General features: G+C 49.6%; 5 protein-coding genes across 5 annotated transcripts; 4 read left to right on the forward strand and 1 right to left on the reverse strand.

Annotated features, from left to right (window-relative positions):
• Positions 1-920: 920 nt before the first annotated feature.
• On the forward strand, positions 921-2267 carry BDZ99DRAFT_453580 (uncharacterized protein). Its single transcript, XM_033718337.1, has 2 exons — positions 921-1072; positions 1132-2267. The coding sequence occupies exons 1-2, from the start codon at positions 960-962 to the stop codon at positions 1823-1825; spliced, it is 807 nt and encodes a 268-aa protein (XP_033570280.1). The 5' UTR covers positions 921-959; the 3' UTR covers positions 1826-2267.
• Positions 2268-2808: 541 nt separating this feature from the next.
• BDZ99DRAFT_576220 (uncharacterized protein) lies at positions 2809-3875 on the forward strand (the record flags this gene model as incomplete). The annotated part of the gene is made up of 2 exons (XM_033728560.1): positions 2809-2915; positions 2965-3875. The coding sequence occupies 2 exons, from the start codon at positions 2809-2811 to the stop codon at positions 3629-3631; spliced, it is 774 nt and encodes a 257-aa protein (XP_033570281.1). The 3' UTR covers positions 3632-3875.
• Positions 3876-4113: 238 nt separating this feature from the next.
• On the reverse strand, positions 4114-7130 carry BDZ99DRAFT_512125 (uncharacterized protein; the record flags this gene model as incomplete). Its single annotated transcript, XM_033724603.1, has 10 exons — positions 4114-4539; positions 4658-5475; positions 5527-5560; positions 5685-5767; positions 5851-5939; positions 6166-6268; positions 6377-6529; positions 6590-6655; positions 6752-6906; positions 7094-7130. 10 exons carry the CDS (start codon positions 7128-7130, stop codon positions 4515-4517), a joined length of 1563 nt encoding a protein of 520 aa, XP_033570282.1. The 3' UTR covers positions 4114-4514.
• Positions 7131-7591: 461 nt separating this feature from the next.
• On the forward strand, positions 7592-9046 carry BDZ99DRAFT_170757 (glycosyltransferase family 69 protein). Its single transcript, XM_033712971.1, has 2 exons — positions 7592-7598; positions 7661-9046. The coding sequence occupies exon 2, from the start codon at positions 7761-7763 to the stop codon at positions 9006-9008; it is 1248 nt and encodes a 415-aa protein (XP_033570283.1). The 5' UTR covers positions 7592-7598; positions 7661-7760; the 3' UTR covers positions 9009-9046.
• Positions 9047-9968: 922 nt separating this feature from the next.
• BDZ99DRAFT_453585 (uncharacterized protein) lies at positions 9969-11665 on the forward strand. The gene is made up of 4 exons (XM_033718338.1): positions 9969-10099; positions 10161-10517; positions 10566-11170; positions 11222-11665. The coding sequence occupies exons 1-4, from the start codon at positions 9995-9997 to the stop codon at positions 11445-11447; spliced, it is 1293 nt and encodes a 430-aa protein (XP_033570284.1). The 5' UTR covers positions 9969-9994; the 3' UTR covers positions 11448-11665.
• The last annotated feature ends 145 nt before the right edge of the window (positions 11666-11810 follow it).

Here is an 11810-nt window from a genome sequence, read left to right on the forward strand (position 1 = left end):
TCAGTGCTAGGTCATATATCTAGACACACGAATATACCAGTGCTTGAGTGCTATGAGTGAGTACTAGCAATCAAGATGCTTTTCTATTCGATTTAGATTCCGCCGCATCAGAAAATTGGCATCGCACATAAATTTTCAACAGACCACCGGAACACCTCAACCAGTGACAGGCGAGCGTGCACTATAAAACTTATGCTGTAAGATAAACCATGTTTTGACGACAGTGCAAACAGATGTAGGCTATGTTAGTACGAATCAAATCCTGTGCTTTCCATTTGATGGATAATCGAAAGTACTTCCAATCCTCAGTGGTCTGAGTCCTCGGACTTTCTCGTTTACGTACCAATCGCTTGTTAAACTCATCGTTGGTCTGTGTGCTACAGTCCTCGCACTTTCTCGTTCACCTACCAATCGCCTGTCAAATGCACACGCCTTATCGTTGGTCTTAGACGTATGCTACAGTCGACTTACTCGTTTACCTACCAATCGCCTGTCAAATGCACACACCTTATCGTCGGTCTGTGTGCTATTTACAGTCCTCGGACTTGCTCGTTTACCTACCAATCGCCTGTCAATCGTTGTAAGTAACATGGTGGATGCTACGCCCCTGTAATACCGCTACCCCGTCGTAGCATTTCGCTAAGTCGGCCTGTGTGCTACAGACTGCCGCTGTTTGAGGTACTTCAACACGTTCTCGTAGGACAAAGGTTCATCATTCCGATCAAGTAGTAAAGTCTTTAGGCTACCTTAGCTAGCCTTTCTTGCAATGCAGTGTTTCGACGGAGAAGAAGGCTACCGCACAGAGAACGGTGAAATGATTCGGCAACCAAGGGCCTGGCGTGCATCGGCAGAAAGTAGCGACTCACACGTCTGACCTCCTCAGGTATAAAAGGTCACTAACTTCTCTGTTATTTCTTTCACGTCGCTAGAGTCCGCAGACTTTCGAAGCCACCACCATCATGCCACCACCATCTCTGCCAGTAAACCTGATCACGACAACAATGCCTGCAAACCAAGTCGTCACAACAATGCCTGCAGACCCTCGAGAACCCGAGGGGAGAAAGCTCGCACAGTAAGTTTCTCCTCAACTGCGAGGCCAACTCAGGGCGTCTTTGCTAAACTTCAGCACAGCATCGGCCGGACTACCGTTGATATATGCGTCGGCAAAGAGGATTATAGAGAATTCTTCTCAGTTCACGACACGCTCCTCGCATCTCGTTCTGAGTTCTTCACTCGTGCCATGAACGGCAGATGGAAGGAATCCAAAGAGCGCCTGATCAACCTACCTGAAGACTCCCCCGCCGTCTTCAGCCTATACATGCACCATCTCTACACGAGCAAGCTAGCTACAGCTCCCAACGAAGGCACGCCCGACAGCGGAAGCGAGCACTACACCCTTGCCCAGCTCTACGTCTTCGCCGAGAAGATCCAAGACAGCAAGTGCAAGAACGATATCGTCGATGCAATGGTAGCGCATACATTCGAAGGACCGAGGCTAAGATGGCCTGGTACTCGCACCATCAACACTATTTACAGAGGAACCGCAGGACCGTGCACTGCGAGACGGTTTCTGGTTGACATTCACGCTGTTGAACGGGGTTCGGCTTGGTGCGCAAACCATCATCGGGAGGAGTATCCCGCTGAGTTTATCTGGGACGTCATCACGAGGATGAGCGAGAGGAAGCCACCGTCCCATTCCCGTATCGTGCTGTCCTACACCGGGTCTAGGTATCACGAGGTCATTGGCGACGAGCCTGACCAGGGCGAGAAGTTAGACGATGGCAGTCTACTTGGCTTATCGGACGACGGCGATACTTCTTCGTGAAAGGGCTGCAGAGAGGGCTGTAGGACCATGCTCGTATTGGAAAAGTGCTAAGGACACGAACCCGGCCTACGGGTATTGTTTCCAACAAATGAGGAGTAGGAAAACCTCATGTCTTACTAAGTATTTATTTCCCCAGGTACGAGTTGGCCTTAAATGGGCGAACGGTAGAGAGGGCATAGTCACATGGTATGATTCAGGGATGATCAGGTTTTTCCTATGTCTAATATCTCTAAATCACTCTCTTTTGTCGCGAGATCTGCCGACTAGGAGGCAAAAATAAATGTTTCAAATGAATTCCTCAGCAAGGTAACGTTATTTGCTCCCTAGACAGTATCTATGAAAGTCTCCTCGTGTTCCTAATTCTAGACGGCGGTCCGAGACGATTGAGTTGTATTTATCCAAAGTACTATGTATGTGGCGATACCGTTCGACTAGTTTGGCCATTTCGCTCTTCTCGCATGTCTGTCGTCTTAAGGTGATGACTCATTTCAAGCATAGCCGTTCTCAGACCTCTCTGCCACTGTCTGAGGTGGCCTAGAGAGATCACCGGTGCCCAAAAGCCTTAGTGTCTATCTCAATTCGATCTCAAATGATGCAACGAGGGACCACAAACGGCGGCAGATAACTTCGCTTGAAACGAAGCCCGCAGCAACCAGTCGGCAAGGTAAAGTGAAATGCTAAGCTCGGCTAAACCTTCCTCCGACTTTTTCACCGACACAACCCAACTCACCTCACTGGTGCGCGCGTTGCTATTGTTCTTATTGTCACGGTGGTTGCTATTGTTCTTATTGTCACGATGGTTGCTATTGTGCTATTCATAATTGCTACTGAAGTACTATTTAATGGCTAATCTTCTGAAATGAATTCTACACTTCTTGCGACTTCATCCTTCCAGCGACTCTCAAATCTCCCAACTTCGTGTCTCCAGCGAATTTCCATAGTCATCGTCACTATTGTCATCAGCAAGCACTATCCTAGTCACAATGCCCGCAGTCACTCGTCAGTCCACCAACTCTAGCTCGGCAGCGAACCGCGTCGCAAAGCCCAAGCTCAAAGACCCTCGAGAGCGCAGAACGCGCAAGCTTGCCCAGTGAGTTGTTCCCACGAGTCCAGGAAGAATATTCACTAAACTGAAACAGTTTTGGTCGGACCATGGTGCAAGTTTGCGTTGGCCAAGACGACCGCAAGGAAGTTTTCTCCGTTCATGATACACCTCTGCGCTCCCATTCCAAGTTCTTCGCCAACGCCCTAAAGGGACCTTGGAAAGAATCCAAAGAACGTCTCGTCAAGCTCCCAGAAGATGATCCCGAACTATTCAGCATCTACATGCATTACATCTACTGCGGCACACTCGCGATACTCGCAGAGAACATGGAAGCCGACATCAAAGAGTTCTGCAACCAATTCGCCACCTTGGCTCATCTATACGTCTTCGCCGAGAAGATCCAGGACACTGCATGCAAGAACAATGTCATCGACGCGATGTTGGCCTCCGTCAGGGTGAAGAACAAATTGCCCCCGACTCGAATCGTCTGCATTATCTACAGCGGCACGGCAGGACCATGTTCCGCGAGGAAACTGCTTGTCGACCTTTGCGCGCGTTGGGCGAAGGAGAGCTATTACAAGAATCCGCGTCAAGACAAACTTCCGGCCGATTTCCTCGTCGACGTCATAGACAAGATGATCGAGTACAGAGGGCTGCCACGTGGGAACGCTGCAGGCTTTGAAGACGGCTCTCGATACTACGATACCACCGAGACCATGGACGGCGACAACGCGAACGAGAATGGCGAGGGCCGCGCTTGAGAAGAGAAGGGTCTGGCTTGGGATGAGAGAAGGGCTTGGTTTGAGATGAATGAATGCTTCGTTCTCGATTTCTCAACACTTGTAAACGAGCTTTCGTTTCCTGGAGATTTTCCCTCCCATAGGGCTGGTCCAAGGGTGGGATATGGTGCGATAGAGGCAGATACTACTTTCCTTTTCCTGATCTCTGTATATCAACTTCTTTGCTTTGGATATTTGCCTATCAAATTGGCAATGCTGAGTGGACTCTCATCTACTCCCCAACACTTCCAAAATGGCGTGAAACTTTGCTCGATCTGAGATGTGAGTGATGACGCTGTGAGCCGGGAACGAATACGCAAACGACTGCCCATGAGAGTACATGTCTAAGGTTCTCCCGCATGTATCAAAAGATCTGCTTCACAATATCATAAATACAATGCAGTGAATCAAGACCTAAGAAAAGGGGACCTAAGAAACAATGCTGAGGAACGGTCCTCTAGTTCAAGCTCAAATGCTAAAATAATTGCGCACGAAGGCAATGTTCTAAGATTCCCTCAGACCTCCCAGAGCATTCCACTCAACGATGTCATAAACAGCACTCCGTGAATGAAGAGCGTGGAAAAGGCAACCCAAGCCACGATATTCAAGCAGCATCCTCTAGATCGAGCCTAAATGTTAAGATTATGGCGCACAAAGGTATCGAAAGAGGCCCATTTCACTAAAATGACAACCTCTTCACTAGTCTCATTCGTCAACCTACTCCAACTCAAACGCCACCTCCTTCACCCCCTCCCTAACCTTCGCCACCTTCTCACCACCTCAGCCCCCTTGACGCCCTTCTCCACAACATTCCTATCCACAACCTTAATCTCATACCCTCCCGTTACAGCCCCACTCACCGCGCTCACCGTAACGTTCTTCCCACTACTCTTCACCACAAACGTCGCCCTCACCTCCCCTAGCCTCTCACTATCCGCAATCTCCACCGTCGTCTCCATCCCCTCCTCCCAATTCACCAGCAACGTCACATCCGCCGTCCAATCATACACAACCTTCTCCTTAACCTTCCCCTGCGCCACCACCGCACCAGGCCGCAGCAGCACAGGCAAGCTAAAGAAATCATGTGTCTCAGTCACGTAGCCCGGCCCAGTGCGGATCTTCCCATCGAGCAGTCCGTACCACTCGCCCTTAGGAATATAATACGTCACAGATCCGTCTTCAGTAAAGACAGGCGCAACGAGCAGGATCGAGCCGAGGAAGTACTGCGTATCGAGGTACCAAACCGCAGGATCCTCGGGGTACTCGAGGAAGGCTGCGCGCAGCATAGGCACGCCAGTGCGGTGGGTGTGGATGGCTTGGGCGTAGAGGTAGGGCATCAGCGTGTGCTTTAGGACTTTGTCAGCTTCGCCGGTCTCGTCGAGGAGCCATGGGACGCGGAAACTGCCACTGCCGTGGAGGTGCGAGTGGCTGAAGAAGAGGCCGAAGGCGATCCAGCGCTTGAAGAGCGCGGGATCGGGATTCCCTTCGAAGCTGCCGAGGTCGTGCGCCCAGTAGCCGAAGCTTGAGAGTGCGAGGCTTAGCCCGCCGCGCGGAGTCTCGGCCATGGCTTCGGAGAGGGCGGCGTTGTTCTTGCCGTAGCTCTTTTCTAACACCTCGGAGGTTACTTTGTTGTAGAGGTATGAGTAGTAGTTGTGCAGTTTTTCTGGGCTAGAGCCGTCAAAGTACATGGTGTCGCCGGTGGGCATGCGTTCGCCGAAGTCGGTTTTGAAGGAGTCGACGCCCATGTCGACGAGGGCTTGGAATTTGCCTTGGTACCATTTGCAGGTGTCTGGATTCGTGAATTCTATGAAGGCCATCCCTGCATTCTAGATACATTAGTCTGGGTTCATAGAGTGCCTCGTTATTGATCCATGTACATTGTTCTGCCACTGCTTGAGGTGACTCGGCAAGCTTACTAGTTGTTCCAAACAACAAAATTTCAATTTCGAAAATGCGCCTCCGAGCTTCAAGCAGCGGCAGACAAGTGTACATCGATCTGTGATGAGTTATTGTAGCTTGGAGTCTGTTTTCTTACCCAGTAATCATATTGCCAAATCGAATCATCGGAACGTTTGATAAAGTAGCCTTTTTTAGCAGCTTCGTCGAAGATTTAACTTTCTTGAGCAATGTAAGGATTCAACCACACGCAGGTCTGCAACTGTCAGCTTCGTACGTGAAATATTAAGGTTTCAGTGTCCTACATGAATCCCCTTCGCCTTGAGCCGCGCAAGCTGCCCCTTAGCATCCGGGAAGTACTCCTTGTCGAACTCGTAATCGCACCACTCAAAAGCTTCATGGTGTTAGTACACATGATAGGATTAATAAAGAGGGGAAATTAGGACAGATACTAGATTCTCGAGCGTCGATTATCCCAGTGTATCACCGAAGTCTTGGCGACACAAGTTGTGTTTCAACACCTACTTGAGTGATACACGCAGGAAAGTTGAGATCAGAGGACTCTGGTATGTGTACTAGGACCTTGCGTACCAGGCATCCAGAAACAGTCGAAATGGAACACGCTAACGGGATCTCGCGCTTCTCCATTCCCTCTAGGAATGAGTTCACGGTATGCTCATCATAGTTGGTAGTGAAGCTTGTGCTTAGCCAAAGGTCGAAAGTCTAGGCAGGAGGTAGCGCTGGCACGCCTGTGATTTTGCCGTAGGTTTGTAAGATTGATTTCGGGTCGGGTCCGTGGATCAGGTAGATACCCAGGGTTTCGCCTGGTACGGAGATGTTGATTCGCGTTGTCCGCTCTGACTGAATTTCTAATGACTCGAAACTCGACGTCGGTATGAAGACGCCATAGCCAGCTGATGTGATGAAAAATGGAATGTTCTTGTATGTCAACTCGGACCCAGTTCCGCCGTCGTTGTTCCACATCTCTACGGTCCAGGGGGTCCGATTAAGCAAGATTCCGAAAGAAAAGCGGACTTAACTCACCTGCCCGTTCTTCACGAGTGGTCCGAATCTTTCCACAAGTCCGTATACCTTGTCACCGACACCGAGCTGCAATTGATATGTCACCTATCTCTTGCCCTGGTTCGGATCTGTGTAATTTGCCTTAGGATGTAGAGCAGTAGTCCCATGTTTGATGCAGGCCACAGACCGCCATCCCAGCTTCGTCATGAGCTTCTTTTTGGCATAAAAGCTCAAATCGAACGATTTTGGTCGTGTATCTAGCTTCGCGGACAAGTCGCCGACACTGAACGACAGGTTTTCAGTGTCTTTGGCAGCTTTGATACTTCTAGAGGAAGTTGCTTTACCACTGTAGTTTAGGTCTCCTTTTCTCAGCTCTTGGTTCGCGTATGTCGTGTTCAAGACATCGTGAAGCGTAATTTTTGATACATGCGGGGATGTCTCAAACATGTATTGTACCTCTATGGGCAGTCGTTTGCGTTTCAGAGGGTGACGGTCTCTAGCTAATGTACTAGAAATGCCACCTACCACCCGAAGATGCGTGGAGTTCGATGTCTGAAAACATTCGCAGAAGACGCGTCTTTAGTCACGTGGTGATAGCTGTTCCGTGAAGATAAGAAACCCCTGAAGCTCTTGATACTATTTCCAACAATTCCCCGCTTCGTAGCGTCTATCACCTATCACGCATAGAACCACGTCGTCTATCTCAATGCTAGGTACCCGTACCCCGCAATCACTAAGTTAAGTAATGGCTCTGGCCTTCTGCTCGGCAAGCCTGCCGAACATGCCGTCGCCCACTTAGATCTGACGGTACGCGGAGAGCTCGGCTCGCGCCGTCAAATACGCCTAGCCCCAACTTTTACTGGGCCTTCTCACCCTCAAATCCTTCAGCTGCTTCATTTCCATCGGATATCGTAGACGTAGGGATGAACTAAGTTGGAGATCAGTTATAATGTTCAAGGGGCATTGTTCATGCGTCTACCACTGACAAGCAGGAATACGGTAGTACTTTACTACTAAAACACTGAAGCACGTACGTAACCACGGATATCAACCTGTCATTTGGTGCTTTTAAAGCTAATTGATGGAATACAGGCAGTATCATTAAACCTCTTCTTTCTCCGACCTTATTGCCACGCCTCTTTCACCGCGCAATGATTTTAAATCTCTGATACAACCTACATAGTATCCAGTCATGATTTACCGACTCCTCCACCCTAGCCGTCGCTGCAAACGAACCCTTCTCAGGCTTCTCTCCCTAGCTGTAGCCTTGTACCTGGTTCTCGACACTCTATTCCTGACGCTTGTCGCCCCACCACCTCCACGCTTACCGGCCCCTTCAACCCCTTCGAATCATGGGCGAATATTCATTGCAAGCATACATTGGTTCAACGAGAGGATATTGAGATCACACTGGAACAAGGCGGTGGTGGACCTAATGGAGCATCTCGGTGCAAATAATGTATACGTATCGTTAATTGGAAGCAAAAGTGTGGACAACACTATAGGCGCACTACAAGAATTAGATGCTCAACTAGAGCAGCTGCACGTCCCTCGCTCATTCATGATGGAAAATCGCACACACGAGGATGCGATATCGCGAACACCATCTCCTGGCGAGCCAGGCTGGATAAACACACCTCGGGGAAAGAAAGAGCTCCGACGGATTCCGTACCTCGCGAATGTGCGAAACAGAGTGATGCAAGAAATGGATAAAGCACTTGCAGATGGTCTCGGACGCTTCGACAAGGTTCTCTGGCTCAATGATGTGGTCTTCACGACTCAAGACGTTCTCACGCTTCTATCCACCAATGCAGGCGAGTACGCCTCAGCATGCTCCATCGACTTTTCCAAGCCGCCGATCTACTACGACACCTTTGCTCTACGGGATATATCTGGCGCGAAGACACTTACGCAGACATGGCCATACTTCTTATCTGGCGTCTCCCAACAGGCTCTTCGTCTGAACGACCCGATTCCTGTTCAATCATGCTGGAACGGCATGGTCGCCATGGATGCAAAGCCCTTCTACAATGACACACCGCTCCGGTTTCGAGGCATCCCCGACAGTCTGGCTGAACTCCACTTGGAAGGCTCCGAGTGCTGTCTCGTGCATGCAGACAACCCCTTGAGTGCCGCGAAAGGGGTCTTTCTCAATCCGAACGTCAGGGTAGGCTACAGTGCGGACGCCTATTATGCCGTAAATGCCCCTATTCAGTGGCCTTCACCCCAAGAACGCTTCCGCGGAATCTGGAAGCTCCGGTTGGTGTGGCTACTCGGCATGCCACAACGCATAATAGAGAACGTTGTTGTCGCCTCGAGACTGAAGCGGTGGCAAGCACAGAAAACCACTGGTGGGATAGCGAATAAAGAGAACGGAACTCACTGCCTGATCAATGAAATGCAGGTCCTGGTAGGGAACGATGGGTGGAAACACCTTTAATACAAAAGCGAATCAAACACAAATTTCAGCTTCAGCTTCCTTATCCGACTGTATTGCAAGGTGAAATTATCCGTCTCCTATCTCACGTTACGTCGTTGAGGTGTGAGAGGAACCAAAGCTGTGATTCTCCAGCGTCTGATATTCTTTAAGAAAGACTGACTTAAAACCGAGAACGATTAAGAAACGACCATTGAGGGAAAATGGGAAAATGGGAAATTTGGGAGGACTCAAGGCGTTGGAATCCTAATTGAAGTCCTACAGTGCCTTGCCATAGAAATCCGTACACTTTCCTGCCACTGTCTGTGGGGCTCCAACGTACTAAGAGAAACTGGGGCCAGTGGATACACTTCCAATCTGCGTACACCCTGTTCGCGCTGTCTGAGGTAGCCTCGTAAGTCGGATTCCTCTCTTATTCGGAATGCTGAAAATACTATGAAGCTCCTCACGCAGCGGTAAACGAGTGTACGAATTCTAATGACGAGGTATTGTAGTATGAGAGGAGACAGCTCCGGAGGGACGTTCTGTACCGCCGTTCATTACATAGTTTTGGTGTATCCAGGAGTACTGTGGATTAAGAGGCGCATGGAAAGATGAAAAGTAGACCATTCTGAAGGGGCCAGTAGTGTATGATTGGAAGAAACGGCTTCAAGAATATGGGTATCGGGACATCTGCAGGCCGAGGCGCATTAACACCGTTAAGTCCATATCCTCCAACATATCTACGCGAAAGGTGGCATGAGCGGTGTCTTTATAAAGATGAAGCGAAGCTAAAGCAGCTGCCTAGTCGGAACAAACCGACGTCGAAATCCGAGACGAGGCTTAGCGCATTCTCGATACGAATCGTGGTTAGACCGATATCGAGTACGAATAGCGGTTAGCGTAGTTATCGGACTTAGTTCGTATGCTAAACTCCCTTACGCCCATCTCGACATCTTCCTGCTCCAACCTCCCCCTTTCACTCCCAACCGAGACCCCCATTACACACCATGCCGGCCGCAGCCCGCCTGACAGGAGTCGATACAAGCCGCAAACGTAAGCCCCACAAGAAGTCACGGCGAGGCTGCCGGAACTGCAAGCTTCGCAGAGTTAAGGTTAGCGAATCCAGGATGCATACGAGAATACGAAAGAGGGAAAGGCTAACTGCTCCTTCAGTGCGACGAGGCCACACCGAAATGCAAGAAATGCATTGACTTTGGGGCTTCCTGCAATTATGATTCATCCAAACGTACCGGAGACCTCGACATGGCGCTTGCTGGTGTTTCTGTTTCCTTTGATGGATTCTCGGAAACAACCGTGCACCAAGCCCAGCCCACACAGGTCAGCTTTGCTGATTATTCATTGCCTGATTTTCTTTACCCGGACCTGGATTTCTTCAAAGATTCGATTTTGCAGCTTGACAAGGCTAGCATGGATCGCATCGACCGTTTCCAGATGCGAACAGTGCTGTCCGTGGGAACTACAGAAGCCTCAAAGATATTCCAGTCCAAGCTAATCCCAATGGCGCTATCGGTATGTCCAATCCCTTTGGTGGAAGTACTGACTCACTTTCTCGTTTAGAGACCGTATCTAATGCACGCTGTCCAAACCGTCACCGCGATTGAAGATCGCCACTACTCCAACAGCCCTGCCAAGCGGTCTATGATAGAGGCATACCACATGTCTCACACTGCAGCCCAATTTAACAAAGTCTTGTCCAAGCCATTAAAGGAATCGGATCGCGATGCGGTCTGGACGACCGCCATCCTATTAGGCGTCAGTGCCTTCGCCTACACTGACGCATCTGTGCCAGCAGAGTCGTGGCCACTCAAACCATCAGACCCGGACGACCTCGAATGGCTGCGGATGACGGAACTAAAACACGCAATCTATAAGCTCACAGACCCGTTGAGATATGGAAGCATGTTCTATCAGCTCAGGGACGAGTATTTGACCAGCTACCTCAGCACCATACCTGAGTATGGAATCGAAGGTATCCCCGAAACGTTTGTGGATCTTTGCGAGTTAGACGCTTCGTCGTCAATCACATCATGTCCATACTTTCATTCGTTACATATGCTGTCGCAGCTTCTTCGGACCGAATACGCTCGCGTCACGTTCATCAAGTATCTCGCATTCATAATGCACATGACGCCAGAATACAAGAGGCTATTAGGGCTGAAAGAGTGAGTTCAACACTTTGCAAACCAAATCTGGATTGCCGCTGACTGTAACAGTCCGCGCGCGTTGGTAATACTAGCCTACTGGTATGGAATGGTAGTCGATGCTATGTGGTGGTTGAAACGGCGGGCAAGACTGGAGTGTCAAGCGGTCTGCTTGTACTTGGAAAAATACCACTCGCACGACACGAAGATCATGGAGATGCTGCGTTACCCAAAGGTGCGGTGCGGCCTTTTGTATCCGCCAAGTGAAGTGTATGTAGGTATGAGCATACTCAGATGAAAAGGGATTATTCACTTCTTGGCTTTCACTCGTCGCTTGGCAGCAGAATTCTTAGAAAAGTGCCCCGTCACAGAAACATATCTTGAGGACTAATGGCAGACGAAAGGCCTGAAGTATTCATTTCCTAAATCAGCACTCCGAAGAGAGCCCGCCATGAGAAGGATGAAAACGACGATTACGACACGTGAGTAGTGCAGGGGTCACAAGCTGGAACCATGGTATCAACTACACCTCAACCTTGGAATCACGAATTGGCGACACCCCACCTTTTGCTGCTGAAATAATGTCTCTGTTGTGTCATCTCGAACTCACTTTCATCCAACATCAACTTCAAACTACGTCGCAAACAACTCTACACCCCTA

Source organism: Mytilinidion resinicola, assembly GCF_010093595.1.
Source record: "Mytilinidion resinicola strain CBS 304.34 unplaced genomic scaffold BDZ99scaffold_27, whole genome shotgun sequence".
Taxonomy (NCBI): Eukaryota; Fungi; Ascomycota; class Dothideomycetes; order Mytilinidiales; family Mytilinidiaceae; genus Mytilinidion; species Mytilinidion resinicola.